Genomic DNA, 23,038 nt, shown 5'->3' with positions numbered 1-23,038 from the left:
AGGAATCTGTCTTTGAGATTCAGTGATTATTTTCTTCTCTTCATGTTTTAAAGAACATCTGATGGCTCTTCCCCATGCTAATAATTAGCAGAATGGTTTGCTCAACCTGCCAATTCCTCTCAATCCCAATGTAAATAACATAGCACCTTTAGAAGTATAACTTAATACCAAGACAATGCATGGCAGTTAATAAGTGAAAGCTGAGGTAGCAGTTGCTACCATCTAACAGTGAACTTGTGCCAAAATAACCTAAAATTTGTAAACTAACTGGCACATGTTCTTGCTGTTATTAACGTAATTACTTGCAAGTAGGTTTAGTTAAATTCTTTAAAATCAGTCTTCATTAATGCATAATGGCTTTAGAGGTAGGAAGGAATTGGTTCTTAATTCAGTTCAAACATGTTTTCATCCCTTTTTCATTAGCTGTATGTTATTTAGCATAATTGTTAGGGACTGTTCTTAGCAAGGGAACATAGAAAAAAAAGGCAATATTCTTTAGTATGGGTCTGCTTCAGGCTCCTTAAATTAACCATAATCATTCCAATTAATTGTTTATCCTAATCATTTATATGTTCAAATATCTATTCATGACAGCTGTGTCACGATTTATGAAGACAGCTGAGTATAAGGAAGAATTTGATCTATTAATTCTAGAGATAAAGCTTGAAGCTAGAGAAAAACATTGGAATTACATCCTGATTGTCAATTCAATTCTTTCTTTGTCATTTTGCAGGTATTACTACCTTGCGTTCAAGGCACACGAGACTCCCCTTGGTAGCAGAGAAAACTGTCTCGCCATTTTGGAGAAATCTAAACTAGACAACTGGATTCTTGGGAAAACCAAGGTAGATGGTACTAACATTTTCTCAAGGATAGTATGATTTTACAAATAATGTCTGATAATGGTTTAAAAAGGTACTGCACGAATTAACAAAGAGGAAGGCATTTGCTCCAATTAGCTTCCCAGATTATGGAAGTGCCCTCCCAAGCCAGCTGAGTTAGTGCTGCAAGAGGAGGGGTGCATTGGGTACCTCCCCAAAGTGTATTCAGCACATGGCTGCCTTGATAAGGACAGTATCTTTGTCAGTGCCTGCTGTTGTAGTGACTTCCTGAAGTTTCCCATGTTCTTAACCATGACATGGCCGAAACGTCGCAATTTGACACATCCTGTGAGCCTGGTTGGTACCGTTATCCTTTCATGGAGTTTCAGGTAAGCTCCTTCTTGCTCCATCGAAAGCCTTTGTTGATGGTTTAAAATGGAGTGAATGACTTCTTTTAAAAGGATGCTACATGAGACTCAGAGTTTACACAAAGTAAAAACTGTTAGAATTTTCTTGCCCAAGACCCAGATAAAATGTAAGCACCCATAGGATTTGCCTCCTTAGGGAGAATACTTTTCGACAATATTGTCTAAAACCAAATTCAAAAACCAAATTCAACCCAGGATTTGTGTTTCCACTGACAAGAATAGTCATCTTTCAAAAGTGTTCCTGCCTGAAAAGATCTCACCATCCAATTTACTTTGTGAAGGGGGTAAATGTGGGATTTATTTTCACAGGATCACAAAATGTTGTGAGTTGGAAGGACCCATAAGAATCATCAAGTCCAGCTGCTAAGTGAATGGCCCATACAGGGATTGAACCCCAACCTTGCTGTTATTAGCACCATGCTCTAAGCAACTAAGAGGAGCAACTAAGAGCAACCAACTTAAACGCAGGGTTAGCAATGGGGTGATTATAATCAGTGGAATAAGGAAGTTCCACAAGTACACAAGAGCAAATAATTGATTCACAAGATTGCTGTGATATGTACAATCAGTATTTTTCTAGTTTTCTCATCAATGACACCCTTGAATAGGCTGCTGGAGGACTAATAAGAAGGCAGAATACAAGAGGTTATAATACTGATTGTAATACTGATTTTTTTTGTTGTTGTTGTTCCATTACAGGTTTTTCTAAAGTATTACCATATAGAGCAGTTAAATTTGTTCCTGAGAGAAGTTATTGGGAGGGTGGTGGTCATGCAAGCCTATATCAAGGGATGGCTCGGAGCAAGGAGGTACAAGAAAGTCAAAGATAAAAGAGAAAATAGTGCTATTGCTATACAGTCAGGTAAATGTTCATATTCCCTATTTTACTGAGTGCCTTTGTATGTCAATCAGTTAAATTGCATGTACATTGTTTATTTATTAATTACGGTTTATTATGAAATCTGAATGACTGGACATGTTTTCTCTCCAGCTTATTGATGCAAATATTACTGATTTACTTCTACAGTGTCATCTTAGCAGTTCATAATGTCTTTATTTAAATACATTAGTACTTTGAATGTGATTCCTGTGCACAAAATGAAAATATTGTTAGGTATGTTTATAATAACATGCAGCACATAATTGAAATGCAGTAGCACATATCCCTGCCCATATACCAGAATTCCAGATATGCATCAAAAGATGGGCCTGAAAGATTATCAGTAATTTAGCAGATTTCCTTATAGTGATTTGGGGAACTGTGTGAGCAAGAATGATGACGTGCCTTTGTCTTTTAGGTTAGGACATCAGTGAGCACATGGCGACAATTAAAATTTGAATGAGTGAAGTGGTGTTTGAAGTTGTGAGGATATGAATACTGCAGTCATGAATCCAGAGTTCAACATGTGGGTGGGTGGGGAAGAGCTATTGGGGGTGGGGGCTGAAGGAGTCATGGCAGGAGAAATGAAAGTTTCAGCACATCTCTGACCCTGTAGACTCTGTAGCACTTCCTTAAATAAATGTAATTTCCAGCACATGGTTTTGTATTTTTAGCCTGGAGAGGATATGAAGCTCGCAGGAAGTACAAGGAAATAAGGAACAGAAGAACTGATGCTGCTATACACATTCAGGCAGGTAATTAAAACAGTATTTCAATTGCCAACACCTATTTTTCTGTGGGTGATTTTGTGTATGTCAGTGTTTATAGCCCCCCCCCCCCCAAAAAAAAAAAGTCCAAGCAAAAGTTATCAAAAACATTACTTCTGATTATTTTTGCTTCAGTGTCAAATGACATCAGTATCAGGCAGGTATCAGGCGCTTTGGACCTTTTATAAGTACTTCTCTGTAAGCAAAATATAGTTGTTAAAAGCTGTTAAGTTAATCCTTGGCTAAAAGTGTGGATGGGAGATTCTAGATATATATTTTTCTGTCTTTGTTTGGAGTGCTGATCTTGGCAGGCTGCCAGGTTTTTGTTTTGACTGCTTGCTGGGTTTGCCAGCTTTGACCAATCTTTTGACAATCTGCCAGACTCCTATGCAGCCATATCAATATGAATTTGAATAAACTTTAAAGAGATTATTGGAGGAACAGGCCCATAGGGCTGTGTAAGTCTCTAGTAGAGAGCAGAGTACCATATGGCACAGAAATCTGAGAACCAGCACTCTGAATGCTGTGAACTCAACGGTGTTTTCAGATGCTGCCAATATGAAGCAGCCTCCATGTGATGCAGTGCAATACACCTTCTCTGTCCAACTCCAGGTTCAAAGACTGTGACTGATAAAAAACGATTGTAGCTAATGTGTTCACAGATAAACCAAGATACCACTTCTGCCAGCTTCCTGTGCTACAATTCCTTAAGCTTTGTCATCTCTTGTTCTGTATCTTATAGTCTGAAATCAATATGAAAAGTATTTGTTTTAATATTCTTTCACTTGTTCTCAAACTATTCCCAGTAAATGAATTATTTTTTTGTTGTCTAGTAACTACTAGTTACTACTACTCTGAATTTAGGTGTCACTGTGACTTTCAGCAGAAAACAGACTATTATTTTAGTTATCAAAAGGAACAGAATATCATTAGGATCAAATAATAGTTTGTAGCTTTGCATATGTACTGTTATGTAAAATTATGAAGCTCTAGGGTTAAATGCAGTGTATTCTATTAAATGGAGGAAATTTTTTCTTGTGTTAGCAACAAGCACTGAAGGATTGCACAAGTACTCTTTCTCTCATTCTTCCTCTCCTTTGTGTTGTCATTTTCAGTTATTTTCATGATAGCACAGAGTAGATCTTAAAGCAACCCCTGCCATTATTTCCTGGAGTATTTGCTACCTTTACAAGTATATACATACCTGGACTTAGATTACAACAGCCTTTTGTTGAAGAAAGGAAAGTGAAGCTGTTAACCCTTGACTGTCTCACTATTATCAGCTCCTTAAGGTGAGAGTTACCTCAGGTGCAATAGGGAGTTTGTGTATAGCATTATCACTTGGAGACTGCAGGGGACATTCTGCCTTAGAGTTTTATCCAGACAGATTTTTAGCTCTTTAGAGAAAGATACTGATGTTTTCTGCTGTTAGCACACGTGGCAGAGATTCAGAGCTCTGTTGCTTCGTGCCATTTTTTAAACACTCTGTTGAACATGGCAGAGCAGAGTCAGTGGGAGTGAATTTGGACACTGTTGAGCCCTTTGGACCTAATGCTGGAGGAATGTTGTTAGTACTCTTCCCTCCAACACACAGAGTGTTTTCCTTTGTAACCTGGCACTTGACTGTTCCAGTGATCAGCCTGGGTGAATAAACATTAAGGACTACAGGGTTAAGAGTGACACAGTGAACCTTTGTATTGCTTAGGCTGGCTGCTCCTCCTGTCTTTGGTACTCTAGAAGAATGGGAATAATAATAACAATAAAAATAATAATCCTCAACACTTTTTTGTCTGCCTTTGGAAAGCTATATCTAGGACTTCTTATTTGAAAATATTTCTTGTGCAGGTTTTCTCTTCTTAACGTGCTAATTATTCTGTGTTTCAAATCAAAGCTTATACTTGCTAATCATGGCCATTTTCCAGGTTTTAAAATACACTGACAGTTTTGGTGTTGTTTACATAACATTACACAGTCCAAGTGTCTAGTGACATGGAGACAAAAGGTACTCTAAATCTCTCCCTTCTTTGTACATCTAACAGTGTGAGGGTAGTTCAAGGCAGCTTTCTAGTGAAATAGTGAGTATAGTCACCTTTGTATTTTTTTTTTAAAGAGCCATTTCAGGCAGTGAGATAAATTGTTTGCATTCGTCATCCACATTAGCAAAACCATATAATTAAACTATATGTACTTCCCTCTCCTTTCCCTCCCCCCTGCCCTGCTCAAGCAGGCCTTGGAATTTAGGAAGCATTTGGCTTACATGTTTCTACAGAACAGCGCATATTGAAATTTGTTTTCCTTTCATCTCTTTCCCAATAAAAGCAGCCGCTCAGCTTATCCCTTTAGCTTCCTCAGAACTTCCTTTCAGAATTCCCGATCTATTACAGCACATTCACATACCAGAAACAAGATGCCTTTTCATGCTGTCAACCTTTTTCATCTGAAATGTAAATTAATTCTTGCTGGTACGCTTTGACAGAGATCAAAGTAGGGGTATTAACCTTATTGGGCCTTCTCCTCATCAGAATCAGTTCCAAAGACTGCAAGGGTAGTGTTAGGAGGCCAGTCTTCACTGTTATCTATGGCCCTCCTCCAGGCAGTCCTCTGTCTACAAGTCAGCATTTCAAAGGCGCTGATTTCTTTTGTAAATGACCTTATCATTACTTTAAACTGTGTGAAAAATGATTTGCCTGAATAATTCTTGCAGGATTATCCTGCTCATTTTAATTGTGGGGGGACTTCATTCAGGTTCCAGGATATTGTTTAAGTGGTTTTGACAGCAAGTGATCATAGCCTGATAAAAAGGAGGAACACAGCTCCTGATTGGAAGCCTCTTGACTTGTTCAGATTGTTCATTTCTTGCGAGTCAGTCTTTGAGGTAGTCTGCATTTGCATTTTAAAAATAAACAGATGCCTTTCAAATACATGAGCTGGTGGTCTGGAGATCTCTGTGGGCCCACCAGTTCACTATCCATTGGTGAAATGTTGGAAGAAAAAACAAACTTAGAAAAAAAACAACCCTCACAAATATACATGAGGATAAAATTCCTGAGTGTATCATATTACAAGAAAAAAAGTCATTATTCCAGATGGTGGAAACCCTCACTAGGAAACAAAATATTAGTGAATTTAAATTAAATGAGGAAGAAAAAGCTATCCTACTGCAGCATATCTCTATGTCAGGTTCTCAGAATACACAGATGTCATTAGACTCATGGCTAAAATGGTACATAAAGTCTTTCCTCCTACCTCTAGTCACACTTTCTCAAACCGTGAAGGTTGGAAATTGCTATTTTTTAACTCAGAAACAAATTGTAAAGAGTGTTTTTGTGTTAAGTGTTTGATTTGACAATACTTTGCACTTTTGAGTATTTCTTTGGAATTGGAATTTACAGTGTTTCAATTCATATCTATATAAGAGGGAAAAATATATTGTCAAGGATTTTTTGAAATTATTTTGCTAGATTCACAGCTGGTTTGTATCAGTGTATATCCACTGAATCATCTGACTAAAATGTTGCTTCATTGACTTACTTCACATGCAAATCTCATTAAATGTTTATTTTAAAATAATTAGAATTTAGAATTAATTAGAATTTAAAGCAACAGACAATACAATTATGAAAGTTTTTTTTCTAGTTATGATAGCATGTATTTCCAAGCAGTGTGACTTGTCCTGAAAGACTTAAGGGAGGATTTTAATCTGGTTATTTTATTTGTGAACTGACATTGCCAAAATGCCAAATGAGTGGTGCATGCAATTCATTTAGATCTGAGGTGACATCACTGAATTCATTTTAATTAGGTCCACTTTAGCCATCTGGAATATACTGTGCAGCTCTGGTCAAGACTGAGTTTAACTATGCTTCCAGAGGTGAAAGGCAAATGACTAATCCACTGAGCCACCATCTCCTCCTCCAACACGTGCTCACACACTCACCATATGTCATATTGTATTAGAAAATTCTTTATCAAGAACTCTAGATTTGGGCTCTTTTCCTTAAATAAAAAGTGATGGATATTCAGACGGAAGCATCCTCTTCTAAATTGCTTTCTTTCTGTAACTTTAGCTGATGCAGTGTTGTTCAGATATCTCTAACATGTACTTCTGGCAAAATTTACTCCATTTTATTAAAAAAAAAAGAGGGACAGAGAACAGCTGCAATTTACTGGTTTACATTTATAATAAATGTAAGCTTTTAATAAAAGTGTTGCCTTTGAGACTTTCAGCAGCAAAAATATAATGTTTGTAGCCGTAGAAGACAAGGAAGTATTTTTTGCATATTTATTTCTATATTTATTCAACTATTTGCATTACTATGTGTGTGTGTGTGTACATGTACCCAGCTAATATCATTGTATAGGTCTAAGAATTACATGAGTAAAATGTTCCAAAAACTTCTAAGCACTTGATAAATATATCCAAAACAGTTTTCTTAAGAATATTCTTGAAAATTACTCCAAAATAGCAGGTCCATTTCACCTTTTTTATATCAATAATTTTCTTTCTTGTAGCTACATTTTCAGTGTAAAAAATATTGAAGACATGTTTCTTCTAATGGCAGCTGAACTGATTTATTATATTATCTTAATTACACAGTCAGAGTAAACTAGACTAGTTTGTACAGGCTGCACAACTTTGGTTAACTTTACTCTCCCATCTCATTGTGTTCTGTACTGTCTTACAGCATCCAGTAATTCTTCATGTTTAGTATGTCTCTAGTAACCATTAAAGGCCTAATGCTCATATGCAGGGAGCATTTTAGAAAAGTGAGATTGCGTTATAGCTTTAAAGTATGGAGGTTTGTAAACCACCCCCATCTCTGAGTTAAGCTCTGTCAATGTTCAAATGTCTGATTTTTCTCCTTGTTTTGAGGTGAAAAAAATGGAGACTATTCTTACTGGATTTCATGCTAAAATCAGGAAGGGAAAATGGACAATAAACTCTCTTCCTTTTCCTTGCTGATGTTGCCAGAATTTCATAGTCATTTTCAGTTTTTTATTTGACCAAGTCGGTTACAACACCAAGCCTGACACAGTTCAAGGAGCGTTTGGGCAGTGCTCTCAGGCATGTGGTGTGAGTCTTGAGCATGGTCCTGTGCTGAGCCAGGAGCTGGACTTGATGATCCTTGTTGCTCCCTTCCAACTCAACATATTCTGTGATTCTGTGAACTCTATGTCCAAGTGTTGGTGTGCATCAGTGACACCAGACATGGTGACAGCCTTGGTAAGTCTTGCTGATGGTCACTGTTTGTTACTGATAGGCACAGCTTGTACATGAGGATTCATACTTCCTTCTCATAATGCTTCTGTTGGAGAACATAGGAGGTTTTTTTCTGCTATTAAGCATGCATCACCCAATATCCATCTAGAGGGGTGAAAGAGAGGATTTATTCATGCACACAACAAAGGATGTGACTCTATGCCTTCTACTGCTCATTAGAATTAATTTGGCATGGAATGAATAATCAGATTCAAGAGCTCTAATTTATCTCCTATGCTGTTAGTTAAGTTGCTGAATGCTCTTTTAACTAGACAAATTAAGGAGGTGAAATGTTGTTCCTAGCAAATCAACTACCTTCTCTTTAGTAAGCAAGAGCTTTCACTTCTGAGTTGCTGTTATTTGCTATTTTAGGTGATATTACAGAATAAAAACGTGTATGTATAGAAAAAGTCTGCTTCATATAATTTTTTAATGACTGAGAATTAATTCTGCTGTTTTAAAATTACTTCATCTCCTTTCTTTATAGTTCTCTCATAGACCTGTGATTGTTTAGCTTTGATCTTTTTACACTGTGCTTCACAATTTGCTCTGTAATCATATATTTCCTGTGGGAATCAGAGGGAAAATACCTGGACTTTTCCTATCTGCAGTTGTGCAATATTGTGTGTAATGTATATTTCCTTGGTATTTAGACCTTATAAGTTTGTAACTGCAAGACGCAGTTTCAGACTCCCTGAGGTAAATAGATTCTTTGTTTGCTAGGTGCTGAAACTGACAGAAAACTCTCTTTATGTGAGAAATGATCAGCACAAGAAGTAAAAAATTCATGTCCTTCAAGCATTTAACACCAAGTTACTAATAAATGTGTTAAAATTAAGTTCAGTTTCTGTGTTGCTTTTCAGATCCTGTCATCTTTGGCAATGTAAAGATCAGGGTTAAAGCTACTGTTGCTGGAAAGTTTGGAATATAGACTGAATAAGGTGAAAATGAGGTGACAGCTGGTAATCATTCTTCTTCAATGATGCAGTGATTGTTCATGGAGCAGTAGCAACATGAGTCTGCTAATTTCACACTCTTTGAGCCAAGTGCTTAGTGTCAAAACCAGCACCAGTCAGTAATGCAAATTGCTGTGATGGAGCAGCTTCCCAGCCTCTCAGACTCCCCCAGTAGAATTCTCTGCATATGCATTTCTTTTGAATCATTATAGATCCTGTTAATAAATGTTGAAAGGATGCAGTCCTACTAGTGCTTGATGAAGCTTTTGAGAGACTTAAAGAAGTTTGTTTACTCTGTACTTCAGTTGTTCCAGGAGTCAAAAGTACGAAAAATACAGCCATTTACCTTTCAGATTCAAGGTAATGTGGAAGAAAGTTAGGAACCATGTTGTGGGAAGGTTATGAAGAGGAGCTGATTTTAAAAATGCCTATTAAAACAGAAAATAGGGCAAAAAGTATGTTTATGTAATTAGATATAGCAGAGTTTTTCATAGTGAATGAGGCAAGGACTGAAAGGGTTATACTGACATTAGTAAGAGTTTCTGAGAAAAATAAAAACTATATTTAAATGTAAAATCACAGCAAGTATCACACTTGATTTTGTAGACATACGTGCAAAGAATTACGAAAAGCTGAGAAACTACTAAGGATAAAACTGAAGTTTATCTTATCAGTTCATTTGTTTCGGTGCTTCTTTACAGTAGTTTATCGACTGACTGACACTCAGCATGTTTCAGCTGCAGAGAGGTGATTGCTGGCCAGCTGTCTCTGATGCAGATAGCAGAGTAGGATCCTTGTCTGGTCAGTAGGGGATAGTTAAGGATTGAAAGCCTGATCACATGGGACAATGAGATCTTACCTCATCTCTGTCAGGTAGGCAGACTTTCCTAGCCTAATTACCAAGGGAGGAAAGTTCCTCAAGCCTCAGGATACCTGAGCTCTCTATTTGGTTCAACACCTCAGCAGGCCAAACTTCTGTCATGCCTTCTGTAAAGTGAATGGTTGTTTATTTTCTTAATCTCTCATTAAAAGGCAAATTTTGTTGCTTCTTATCCTGGAAACCTCAGTGCTTTCATAAAAATCAGAAGTGTGAGATACAGAGAAATCTTGTTAATCTTCTGATCAATTTCTCTGTTCCTCAGTTTATTCAGGATTTATCCTACCTCCTGGTTTCCTTTGGTAATCTACAATGACCCTGATCCTACATGAGGTTGCCCTAGACCTTACTTCTGTGCTTATCCGTGCCTGTAATATGTAACCCTGGACCCCAATGGGAGGGCTGCTCTTCTCCTTTGGGTATTTAGTCTTCAGAATGACTTGGTTTGTATGCATTTCCTGGACAGGAATTTTTTTTTTTTTTTTTCCCAAAAATTACAATATCTCCTCAGCTTAGTTCCACTATGCTTTTGCATATTGTCTTACAGTTTAAACTGAAGTCCTGCTGGACTAATAGACAGCTCCTTTCTCTCACAACCCTCAGCCTTATTCAGCAACTGCTTGCTGTACACTGAAACAATGGCACTGATACTGTATTTACTTTTTCGTTATTCAGTCCTTTTGTCCTTTAGGCATTTCTGCTTAAAATAATGCTTGAAATAAACCCTATAAAAATAAAATTTAAAATGTTGTAAGTTTAAATGTATATTGCAACCTTTTTAGTCCTTTGTCCTAAATGCAGTATATGTCCCTATCTGTGGTTTGTGCTGGAGCTTTATTACTCCTCACAGGTGTAAAAAATTCAAGGAAAACTGTAGAAATTAATATGGCATTCAAACCCAGAGACAGTCTATGGAAATCAAGGATGTAGATATCATCAAAATGTTATTAATTTTAGTTTTCTTTAGCATTTCATTCCACTGTATGCTTCCTACTTAATTTAGTATTTTTTGTGATTATTTTTTCTGCCTTTTTTTTTTCTTTTTTTTTTAGGAATGGTGTAAATTCTAATGCCTATAAATTTTTCCCTGTTTTTCTGAGAGGTATTTTGAATGTTTTATTGTAGTTACAGTTAATTGAAAAAATAGGGGAAGACTGTAACTGAATATATCTGTCCCTAGCTTCTCACCCCACTGTCCCACAATAAAAGAAAGTAAAACTTCTGATTTTGTAAAATTATGACTAACTCAAGGGAAAGTTGTGATTAAAGAAGTTGTTTTGGGAGTGATTTTATTTCAATGCATTCTGTGTTTAAATTAGACATGTTTCTTTTTGAGGCCTATTCTCCTTGCCTGGACTGTGCCAAGTGGTCAACAGTGAGAGTGCAAGGCCCCATGGAATTTCCAAGTGTTGGTAGTACTGCAAACATTGGAGTCACTCCTGTGGGGTGCTAAGTGTTCTTGTGCACTAATGCAGTAACAGTTGGGGACATTCAGGTCTGTGCTGCAGAGCCATTTTCAGTTTCTGCAGGATCTTTCTGATTCAAAACTATGTTTTTTAGCTTTTAGGGGATATATTGTTCGTAAAAACTACGCAAGATTAAAATGCAACACTGAGTGTGTAGCAGATCCTCAGCTTACAAGCAGCTGCTCTACTTCTGATTTTGGCTGTGAAGAAGACTGGTGAGTTGAATCTTATGCTATCTTTTCTTTAACAGATGTGATTTCCCACACAATAAAATAGGAAAGGAGCTGGTTTGTCATCATGATTCAGCCAGCTATTATATTAGAAAACCTGCTATATTCTGAGGGTGGACACCTCTAGGTTAGCAAGTTCTCCCTCTAGCTTAGTCATCTTAGTGATGCTCCAATTAGTGGACAGGTGCTGTTTGCTCTGGTTTGCTGTCCTGTTTTTGTGCACTTTTTGTAAGTACCCAGAATACTGTAGATGCAGGCAGAATTGCAAGTGCTCAGCATTTCAACATTCATCTCAGTGCATATTATTAAATGTCCAAGAGTAGAAAGTTACTCTTCTGTGCCTGTAAAGCTCCTTGCAGATCAGCAATGAGACAGGGAAAAGAGCTGTAAAGAGCAGATGGACAAGTCACTAACAGAAAGGCTAGGAATGCTGTAAGCCATAGTGGTGCTCTATTTTTTAAGAGAAAAGGTATTTTACTATGTTAAGCAATGGATTCACTCCAGAAAAATCTTCCCATGACACTTTCTTAGGTATGAGAGGCAAAAGGGATCTGTTAGTCTGACTCACCAACATTGTTCTAGGATATGTGGCTGCATTTGCAGGACTAATCCCTTTCATCAGTTTCAGTGACTGAGAGTTACAAGATCTCTCCTGCTGAAACCATTCTGGAAAGTTAACAGTTATTTCTTTTTGTGTGTGTGCTCATAGCATTGGTTTTGTTAACTTCCATGCTGACTCTGCTAAATGCCCTAGAGCATTATTATAGAACTTTGTTCAGGTGTAGCCACCTGCATTCTTGCAGGTTGAGAGTGAATCTTTCCCTTGAATTAACTATTCTGTTTCAGAAAGAAAAAGGTTCAGGCCATTGGACAAGGACTAAATAAATAAATAAATGGTTTTGGTAGTGATTTTCAGGGTAAAGAACAAGCCACTGCATTTTACCATCATAGCTCTGTTTTGGGCTTGCTTGACTGCTCACTGAGGAATGAGGTTCCTAATTTATGATTTCCTTCATGTGCATGCAGCACCTTCTGTTTCTTTAAGTCTTTAAGGGGTGTGTATCTTGTGATCTCTTTAGGACTATTGATGATCACATGTTCATTTGTTTTCCAGTTTGCACTGATGGTTGAAAGCAAGACCCAATAAGATCTCTACTGTCAGTTTTCTTTGCCATTCAGAATTATAATTATTTACAATGTAAATAGGTTTTTTCATTTGGACTTGTTTGGAGGCACAGGACCTTTTTAAACTTTTGTATTAATTTATTTTTTGTGTAGGAATGGTTTTCTTCCATTTTTTTGCATCAAAATGTCATTGGAATTCTTTGTTACTCACCAAACAAATGTATTTTGGTTTTGTACAACTTGGCTTAATTGTACATCTTTTGAGACTCACAAAGATTTTATGGTTTGATTACTGTTGAGGTGAATTTGGGTTCTGTGAAGCACATATATACAGCCTATAAAGATATTTAGCCACTAAACTTACACTGAAATCAGTGTCTAAATAAATTTAAATATCTGACCTGAAGATGCCCATGTGAAATACATTGGCAATTCAGGTGTTGCACCCAGTCCTTGTTGCAGTTTATAGTCACATAGATAAATAAGTTCTTTTGCTTGGCATTGGGAAACTCCAATTACTGCTGGCAGTTCTTAATTTAACCCAAACAAAATTGCACATTATTTGCATAATCCCATACATTTCTCAGCAATGGCCTTAGGTTCCAGTGCTTTCAGCAAGACTTGAAAATGTAAGCATTTCACAGGTAATATTCAGAACTTTGAACTCAGTTCCCACGAATCAAGCATCATTTTTTCATGTAGCTGTTACTGGGCTGTTGTTTTAAGCACATGGCTGTTCAGTCCTACAGGAAACTTGTAGGAAACAGAAAGGTGCAGATGCTTAACATAGTAGGTTGTAACCAGAGTCTAGAGAAGGCAGTGTCACTGTGGCTTCATGTATTGTGGCACAAAAGTAAAAAAAATAAAAGACTATTTTCTCTTCATTTTCTTTCATTTCTTATAATTTCTTGGGTTTTTTATTTCTTTTTTTCTCCCCTAACTGGTAGTTTTGGAAAATGAGAAATTAGTATGAAGGTACTTGGGTTCAGAAAGCAAAATAACACACAGTTCTGTTGTATGCGGAGGAGTATAACTTTGCAGTTAAATGTTTGGCAACCTGCTACTCTTTTAAAGATCTCTTTAAAAGCTGAATTATAATGTTATATGTAAAGCACTCAGTTTTACTAAGTCATTAATTTCAAAGTGATCAGAAGAAATGAGCACTTAAAAATAATTAATTCTGTAGAAGAAATTGAACCTCTACACCTAGTTCATGCTCTTCAGTCAGTGAATGCAGGACGTGAGCAAACAAGCTAATAAATTACATGGCTTACTAATTAAATGCACACATTTGTTCATTTAGTATTACATGTTAAAATGCTTCATGCATTTATATGCTTGACTTGGTAATCAAGTCAAATGCAGAGCTGATGTCACAGGTAACTAAGGATGCATTGAGAGTTGGCAAATGTCACTGATCGGAGTAGAAATAGGTAATGTAAATGTTAGCAGGGAATTGGCTTTGTCTCACTAAAAAAATGTTTTTCCATTCAATTCCACAAAGTTGTGGAAGTGTCTGTGGCTCCTGCTGAAACAGGATCCTGGGAATAATTGTACACCTGGGAAGCTGACACTAAGTTTTAATTATTGCCCAAAAACTATGAAACGCATGCTAAGTCTTTTTTTGACATCATCAGCCACTGAGAGGAACCCACAGACCTGCATGGCATCAAGGAACTGAATAAATTCAAACCTTAATCAAACCTTAAATCAAACCTTAAAAGGAGCAGTTATTTAAAAGTCAAACATGATCAAGACATGCGTCAAACATGGTTCAAATGAGGAAAGTGGATACCTTTCTGAGCCTTTCTTCAACAGCTGTAGAGTAGATTTACCATTCTGTATAGAGCTGAATAGGCAGCAGAGAAGGGAGGAGTGTGATGGGATCTCCTCTCTCACAAGGAGAGCACAGACACCAACCTTACTTAGTTTCTGCCTCCATTTTGCAAATGATCATTGCAGAAGTCAAAAATGCTGCATTTTTCAATGGCATAGCTAAAATCCCAAGTTAGTATTAGGGATCTTTTGAGCTAATAAGAAATAATTTATGGAGAAATGAGAAGTAATTTTCTAAAACATTGTGTGATTTGAACTTGTTAGATTGACAGATCTCTAGTGAATATACTTTTCATAAATGTTCTTGCTTAACAGACTAATCTACAATTCAGTGACTAAGGACCTTAATCATGCTACCTTGTTCATCTTGTTCAGACAGAGCTGTCATTCTTAAATATCTTTAAATCCCTTTAGAACCTCATCAGAGTATCTGTAACCTGCATGTTCCACCATCATCGTCTTTTCCTTTTCCTTCCAAAATGAGAATTGTGTTAAGTAATACTGATCTGATACTTCCCCTGGAAAACACTTACTGTATTGTTAATTTTTTCCTCTAGCTCAGTATACTATAGCTCAATGTCTGCTAAACATCACAATATAAGGTAGCTACATATACACAATCAGTGCTTCTACACAGTTGTGTAGAAGAAAGCATTGTTTCCACATGGTGACTTTGTTACATATCAGTTGGGACTGTGACTATAACGGTGTGCCAGTGAGTATCCCTTGCTCCTTGGTCTCCTTTGGAGCTCTGTGTGTTAAGAGTAAAAGACACCTGACATCCACACCAGTTCACACTCTTGAACTGAATTAATTGTGATATTTTTTCCTTGTATTTTTTTCTTTTTAGATATTTGGTGTCATGTTCAGGTTTTGGTCAGCTTAGGTTCTCAAAAAAACATTCTTTTTAGTAAAATTTGTGACATTCACATGAGCCTTATAGAATCAAGATTGTATAATAGAGCCTGTACAAAGCTACCCAAGCGCACCAACTTAAATGTATAAAAAAATGATAGAAGAAGAGTAATTACCAGCATTTTTCTTTGCCTACAAGGAAGTATGCATGTTAAAGTCAAGTTCTAGAAATGGACCTATTTCTGCTCCCTAATGGCTTGACTGATGAAGCAGAATCTGATTACTGAAGTTGTATCAGTACTAAGTGAATTGTTGGTACAAGGGCTTGAGAGGGTAGGACTTAAATTAGAAACAGTTACACTAAATGTAATGGACCACAATATGAAAGTCAGTAGTGCTCCAAAGTTTGCATTGGGAGGTTAACTAGCAGTGAGGATACATTCAACTCGCATGCATTGTAACATTTTCTCATCACTGTCAAGACTTGGTTAAGGTAATATATTTGAGACTGCCCTTGAAGAAAGTTAGCAAGTCCTTTGGTAACAAAAATGATCATATACCTTTATAAACCATGGTAAAGGAAGTTGTGTAAGGGAGATAAAAAACTAAGTGTCATATGATATCATTTCTCCCATCATGAAAGGATGTCATGATGTGAAAACAAACTTTTCACTGTTGAGAATCAAGAGAGAAATAATGGGCTTGCATTGCAGCACAAGAATGTTAGGTTAGACATCAAGGAAAGTTTACTGATGGTAAGCTGAGTTGAACCCTGTATAGATTACCTTGGGGAGTTTTGGCCGCTCCATCACTGCAGGTTTTTAAAATCAGGTTAAGCAAATGTATTGGGGGGGTGGGGGGAGGGGGAGAAAAAGAAAAAGTAGGTATAGCTGATTTTTCTCTGAAAATGGGGGTGACTTAGATGATTTGTCAAGTTTTTTATGATTTGTAAATGCACAGTGATTTCTTGAACTGTAACGTATCTGTGCCAGTGGGTTTGGGACTGCAAACTTTTATAGCATCGTAGTGCCACCAGCTGTTGCTGCATCAGTATGGGGAGAAAGTATAGAAATCAATCTAGAGGAATTCTCTCTGCTTTACTTGCAATGACATTGTTGCTGTGCCTGAAAAATGAGTGAGATTAATTTCTCAACGGTTTGCTATGGCTGGAGACCCATTGAAGTAGCATGCAATGAGGATTTACCTGCATGGGCACTGGTGGATTAGCACATAACCACTGTATCCTGTGTATCACTGAGAGGAGAGATTAAATATGATTTCAGTCACATGAGCACAAATTCATTCAGAAACTGGTTTCATGTGAATTCTCCTGTTTCATTTAAAAGCTCGTCAGTCTTTTGCTGTGGTTTATTTGGCTCCATCTGCAGCCTGTGTCTCACTAAAGTGAGATTCACTCTGTCAGTCAGTAACAAAACCTTCCAAGAATTCTTTTGATTAAAAGAAAAAGAAAAGTAATCACTATGTTGATGTGTTTCTATTCTTCATGGAGAGCTGATTGAATGGGTCACATGTCTACATTTTAAACCTATTTTTTTTTCAGGATCTTTGGGAGAATGCCATTGGGTCCTGGTGATTCATTCCCTACACCTTTCCCATACTTTCTCCTTGGGTTATTTCAGTTTCTGTCAAGACCACATTGCAATTTCTTGTATAAGTCATCTTTTGAATATGAGTTTTCATTTCTTTCCATAAGAACAGCTGGGATAAGGACATTCTGGTTTCCTTTAATAACTTCATTTTACTATTTTTAATCATAGAAAACATTAAGATTATTGCTTGTGATGGAATAGGAAGTCTGCCATCCTTGTGGCATGCAGTAGAATCCATGAGGCTGCTTCTATGTGAGCTTCTAATTACTTTACCATTCATAAGTTTAAATAGTTATTGAAGACTTTTTAAGGTGTAAATGGGAATTTGGGCACAATTTTCAAGTGTCATCTGATTTTTCCCTCCTTCCCACCCCTTTGGAATTTTTCATCAACCCACACTGGAAGGATTGAATTTGTTCTGTTCCGTAAAATACTACTTTTACAAAATGAACTGTGTTATTTCTAGTAGAATATCTAGTAGTGTTTCTAACATTTTCAAAAGCACTTAAATAATGAAAGTTAAATTGCCATTACTTATACTCATAATGGCCAGAGTAACTCCAAAACAAGATTTTTTTTCTCCAGCATAAGATAATCTCCATTACTAGGTTTATGTTACTGTGGTTCAACTGCTTTCAATGCTAAGGATAGTGAGTCTTTACACTATACAGATGTGTAGACAGACCTTAAGAATCAATGTTTCTCTTTTTTTCCAATGTTTCTTGCTAATGGAGTGATTTATAGACAGTCTACATGTGAAGACTGAGGCATATTATAGCTCAGTAGCTGAACAGTCAGCAGCAAATTGTTGAGTTGCCTGACTGAAACCAGGCACAGGAACCCAGATCTGCAGTTGATACCATGTTCTCAGAAGTGTTCCCTGCCAGTTTGACATTGCGGTGGGTTGACCTTGGCTGGCTGCCAGGCGCCCACCAAGCCATTCTGCCATTCCCCATCTTAGGAAGGGGGAAGAAAACTGCAGTGAAAAGCTGTAACAGCAGGTTGAGTAACAGCTAGTTATCAAGTGCCTACTTCTGGTAGCAACAGTAATTCTGTGGAAGGATGGACTCCCTTGCAGCAAATACAAACTATTTTGGGATTGTTTTAATCAGAAACAAGGCATCACTGGCGTCCTGGCACAGAATTTTGCTAGGTTAAGCTGTACAGAGTCAAGTTGCTGATTTATACCTTTGTGCTTTAAACAATTATATAAAGTTCTAGCCGTGATAACGGTGTGTAATTCTTTTAGTAGAAGGCAGAGATTATTTTCATGCTGCTTATTTAGATCCAGATCCAAACCACCACAAAATCTGAATATTTTAATTTATATGATGATTCAGTCTGGTTTTGGTATTGTAGGCCATTTGCAACATACTGATCTGACAGCAAGTTTTGATTTTGACATCCACCACAGTGATATTTGAGGATTATGTATGATTTTTTACCTTGTATTTGATTTATTTTCAGAAATGTTGGGGAAAAGTGGAGTGCATCATCTCAACAAATGCTGGAGGAAATTTTGGGGGAAAGTGGCAAGTTATATAACCAGTCCCACTAAATAAATTATTATCTAATTAATATATATACAAGATAAATAATACTAAAGGACTTTGCAGATAATATAGTATATGCAAAAATGCTGTGTCAAATACAGTCCTAGACATAAGTTATACTTTCCACTTTAAAAGTGTGCCAGTACTAAATGATAATGCATTTCTAAAATGGTTCACATCATTTCCTCCAAGGAAAACGCAAGTTTAAATTCTATTTACATTTTAGGGAGAATGTTTTTCTTCTCTTTCTTTGTGTCAAAGAATAAAGGGGAACTTAAATTCTCCTAATCTGACATGCAAGTCCAAAGTTCCCTCATGAAATTGCAACATTACATAAAAGATGAATGTTTGCCATGTTTATGAACTTCATTCTGTTTTGACAATGAAAAAGTCTTTGTTTTAATCCCAGTTTGAGGACCATGAGAATACCAAATAATTTCTACAAACCTCATTTTTTTTTTTTAATCCACTAAATGAAATTTGTAGCATCTTTTTTTGGTATTGCATTGCTGAAGATTCAGAAACAAGTTCTGTCTGGGTGGACTTTACTGTTGAAGAAAACTGTTGCCGTCAAAGGCCTGACAATGAGGATCATGGCCTGCAGAAGTTTTTTACGTCACTTTAATCAACATTAATGAAGTAGGAGTTGGCCTTTAATATTTTTATGGTGCCATAATGTGATGGTAAAATAGTAACAGATAGAGACAAAGAATCTAAGGCATCTTACTTTTTGCTCTGTCCTCAACCCAAATGTCTTTAAGAGAACACATGTGTTTTACTTCTTCCTCATCCATCAAATTTTGAGTATTTAAGTTTGAATTCTGTGAGAACAGCTTTTCACAGCCCTGGGAAAAAAGATTTTATGTAAAATCTTAGCAAATTAATAAACTACTTCAATTTCATTAAATTCTCATTTTACACGTCTGCACTGACCCACATATTTTTAGTGACAAATTCATTGCTCATAACCTGTTGCTGTGTTTAGCAGAATACACTTTCTTATAACAGGAAATGGGACTGGTCTGGGTTTTTTTTTTCTGAATTGATTGTATGTGCATATTTAGAAGTTGTTGGGGTGGGAGAAGGGAAAATCAAAAACATAAGTGTATATGACAGTAAACCTTCTATAAGAGTGAAGGAATTACAATATCTCAACTAAATTTTTTTCTTTTGCTTTGCTTTTAGGCAGCAAATCAGTAACCAGTCTTCTCCCGTGGTGCCTGATTTTCTTGACAAACAAACTGAAAAGGTACTACTAAGTTTATATTCTAAAACAACATCCCATTATAACTTCAAATTCCTGAGTCCACAGTTCTGCAATGTGTTCGTGGCTGCTTGGCATAGCCATCTGAACATGAAACCGTTAGTGATGTTTTGAAGTCTTTGAGACAAAAGCCTGCTTGCTAAGAACTTTAGTTCTGTAGAGAGACAGGGAGGTACAGTGAATAAGAGAATCAAAAGGCTGGAAATTTGCTGCTGAGAATAAATGCTAGCTGCTCCCTGAGGTGATTTGTCTGTGCACTTCACTTTCTACAGATGTTAGAGACTCTTTTTTAGTAAGGACCTGAGGTTCTTTGGTAGCACTTTGATATCCTGCTCGAATTCAATATGTGAAATGGAGGAGTCGCTCTGTGACTTGGAGCACAGCATAGTCTTTGAAGTCTGATCCAATTTTTGCTGCTTACCATTTGATGTTGAAAGGATGAAATGGAGAAAATGTACAGTTTTTGCCAGTAACTCTGCTGAGCATATGTAAGATTAAAAAAACAAAATCCCTTGGATGATGTACTTAGAAATGTTAAGCAGATTAATACCTTCCTATAGCTTTTTTCTAAAGATACAAATTAACTATGAGAGGAAATCAGCATACAGTGCATGCTATGATTTAACTGCATGAGGAAAAGGGATAAATAAGTTAAATGGAAAAAGTAAACAAATGTTTGTGACATGGGCGCTAAGTCGGTGTTGCTGAAAGCCACAAGAATCTTGTGTAACTTAAATCTAGCATTAGATGTTTTAGAAAGTCTTAGAAAATAACAAGTTTCTCTCTGTGAGATCACAGCTGTAAGTTATCATGCGCAAGTGGAGTCAATACATTTCTTATGTGCCTAAACCAGCATTCTTTATTCCAGAATAATTTGGATGAGATTTCTGCTTCTCCATTTATTCTGAAGCATTCATTTGAAACAAATGATTCACAATCAATTAGCCAATCCCAGACAGTTGCAGACCATCAGTTGTCAAGTCTCTTGACATCCCATGAAAAAGGAGGTAAGAAATATAATAAAGTAGCAGAGATATTTTGTTTACTGCTAATAAGCTACATGTTGCCAGTGTGTAACTTTCTTCATATATTGATGAGATATTTTCCTTCAAAGGCAGGAAACAGAATTGAAAAAACTTTCTTCTACACATTTTCACTCTGGAAATATGAAAAAGCCTTTAAGAATCTGTATTACAGAGGCAAAAGTAAAATGATTTTTAAAATACACCTTCTATTAAAAGTGTCATTACTAATCTCAAAATACGCTTTTAATGAAATCAAATCTACCTTCAAGAGCTTCAGCTTTCCTTTGCTTTCCAACATCAGAAGCTAAAGATGGTTATGAAATCTCTCATGTTTGGCAGAATGAAAGACAACTAGTTTGTTCACACACACAAAGATCCAGTCAGCAACACAGGAACATCTGCAGCAATTCTACAATTTGTGCAGTGCATTTTTAAATTTTATTTGCTATTATGTTATTCATGTTCAGCAAGAGTTTAACAACTTAAAGTAAAACATTTTGACATTTTTTGAGTTTTCCCTGGTTTATCTTTGGATATTCCAGGAAATCATTATCTATCAGAATACTTTTTCTTATCATGGATTTTATAATCATTCTGTCTCTGCAAATCCATGAATACAGACTTTATTACTAGACTGTAGAATAACTTTGACAATTTAAGATTAAGTAGGTTGATAATGTGATATCTTTAACCAGAGATAAAATATATATTATAGTAAATTAATTTCCAGATTAATACTGAAAATTAGTTATTTATAATGTTGTGCTATTAGTTAACATTACTGTTTATATAATGAGACACTTTTCACCTCGTAAACCTACAAATATTTATTTGAATGATTAAGCTCTAATCCTGCAGTTTATGTGGTTCAATTTTACAGAGTTCAGTAAAACAATTTAGTATGTAAAGGTAAGAGGATAGGTATTTATAGGAAGATTTTTCTGTGACGGGAAAAATTGCAAATTCAATGTTTTTCCTCTTTTAAACAGGCATAACGTGCTTTCCATGCTAAAAAGAGAATAGTATTTAAACAGAGCAGTTTGAGAAATCCATTTTTTCCCTCTTCATGCGTTTCAGTCCATATGGATTTTGAATCCATAGTGTGGAACTGCAGGGGAAGTTTGCATTACTATTTTAAATTATTGCAAGTTAAACAATAAACCTGTCAAACAGAAATATCTTCATTGCAGCAAATCCTCTTGAGGAAAGCAGTCAGGGCCCAAATCCATCATCTTTACTCTCAGTGCATTTTGTATGTTACCCTGAAACTGGTCTCCTTGAAATCAAAGACCATGTGTCTGAGGTAAAACAATTAGAATAAAACTGGCAGAATTACACCCTTAGCAAACACGATTCAGAGACATTACCCAGTAATTTAGAGCATCTTCAATAATGTGAAATAACAGAAGAATAAAATTTGAGGAGGAGATAAATGCAATGCAACATTGATCTGAACTATTGAAGAGACATCTATGTTTAAATGAATAAGCATGCAAATACAGAGAAGCAAGGAGTTTCCTAGTTAAGCATGAAAACATTCAGATAGATGATCATATAAATCACATTTCAATGAGTAACTATTAAGGAAGTAAACCTGGTGAAGAATAATAACTTCTTTGGGTGCTTTTAAAAGCACAACTTGCATTCAGAGATGCAGATGCTTTCACCTGGTGCTCAGTCTGTATTCAGCCTTAATGTATAAAGTACACTTTTAAGCAGATAGTATTCTTACACCTACTGTGAATAACAAATGAAATAGGAAGCATCTCTTTGGAATAAGAAAACACATACGAAAGTATGTGTGCTTTACAATGTAGGGTGACACTACATAAGCTGTTATTCACACTAAAAAAAGCTGCCCACTAGGTGGTCCAAACAATGCAAAGGCTGTTATTTTTCATAGTGAAACATTATTCTGCAATGTTAGAGACTGATTTTTAGTTCTCCGTAAGGTTCATTACAGACAGCACTAGTCTTTTAGCTTGCTGGTGCTTGGACCGGAAATACAGAGGCCAATGGGGAGGGGAATATGACGGGTTTCTGTACTGGTCCATGACCCAGTTATGAAAGAGTGTTGGTGTTTGC

At 36.4% G+C, this 23,038-nt stretch overlaps 1 protein-coding gene across 1 annotated transcript in view; it reads left to right on the top strand.

The window, feature by feature from the left end:
- MYO3B (myosin IIIB) overlaps window positions 1–23,038 on the top strand; it is a 178,516-nt gene that overhangs the window by 114,075 nt on the left and 41,403 nt on the right. Inside the window, exons 26-31 of the mRNA XM_056496889.1 lie at window positions 734–845; window positions 1,949–2,111; window positions 2,804–2,884; window positions 11,550–11,670; window positions 19,850–19,913; window positions 20,797–20,935. Of these exons, the coding sequence (XP_056352864.1) occupies window positions 734–845; window positions 1,949–2,111; window positions 2,804–2,884; window positions 11,550–11,670; window positions 19,850–19,913; window positions 20,797–20,935 (680 nt within the window). The remainder of the gene's footprint in view (window positions 1–733; window positions 846–1,948; window positions 2,112–2,803; window positions 2,885–11,549; window positions 11,671–19,849; window positions 19,914–20,796; window positions 20,936–23,038) is intronic.

This window comes from Oenanthe melanoleuca, chromosome 7 (genome assembly GCF_029582105.1).
Source record: "Oenanthe melanoleuca isolate GR-GAL-2019-014 chromosome 7, OMel1.0, whole genome shotgun sequence".
In the NCBI taxonomy this organism is placed as follows: Eukaryota; Metazoa; Chordata; class Aves; order Passeriformes; family Muscicapidae; genus Oenanthe; species Oenanthe melanoleuca.
Note: the sequence above shows the minus strand (reverse complement) of the source record. Positions and strands in the feature narration are given on the sequence as shown.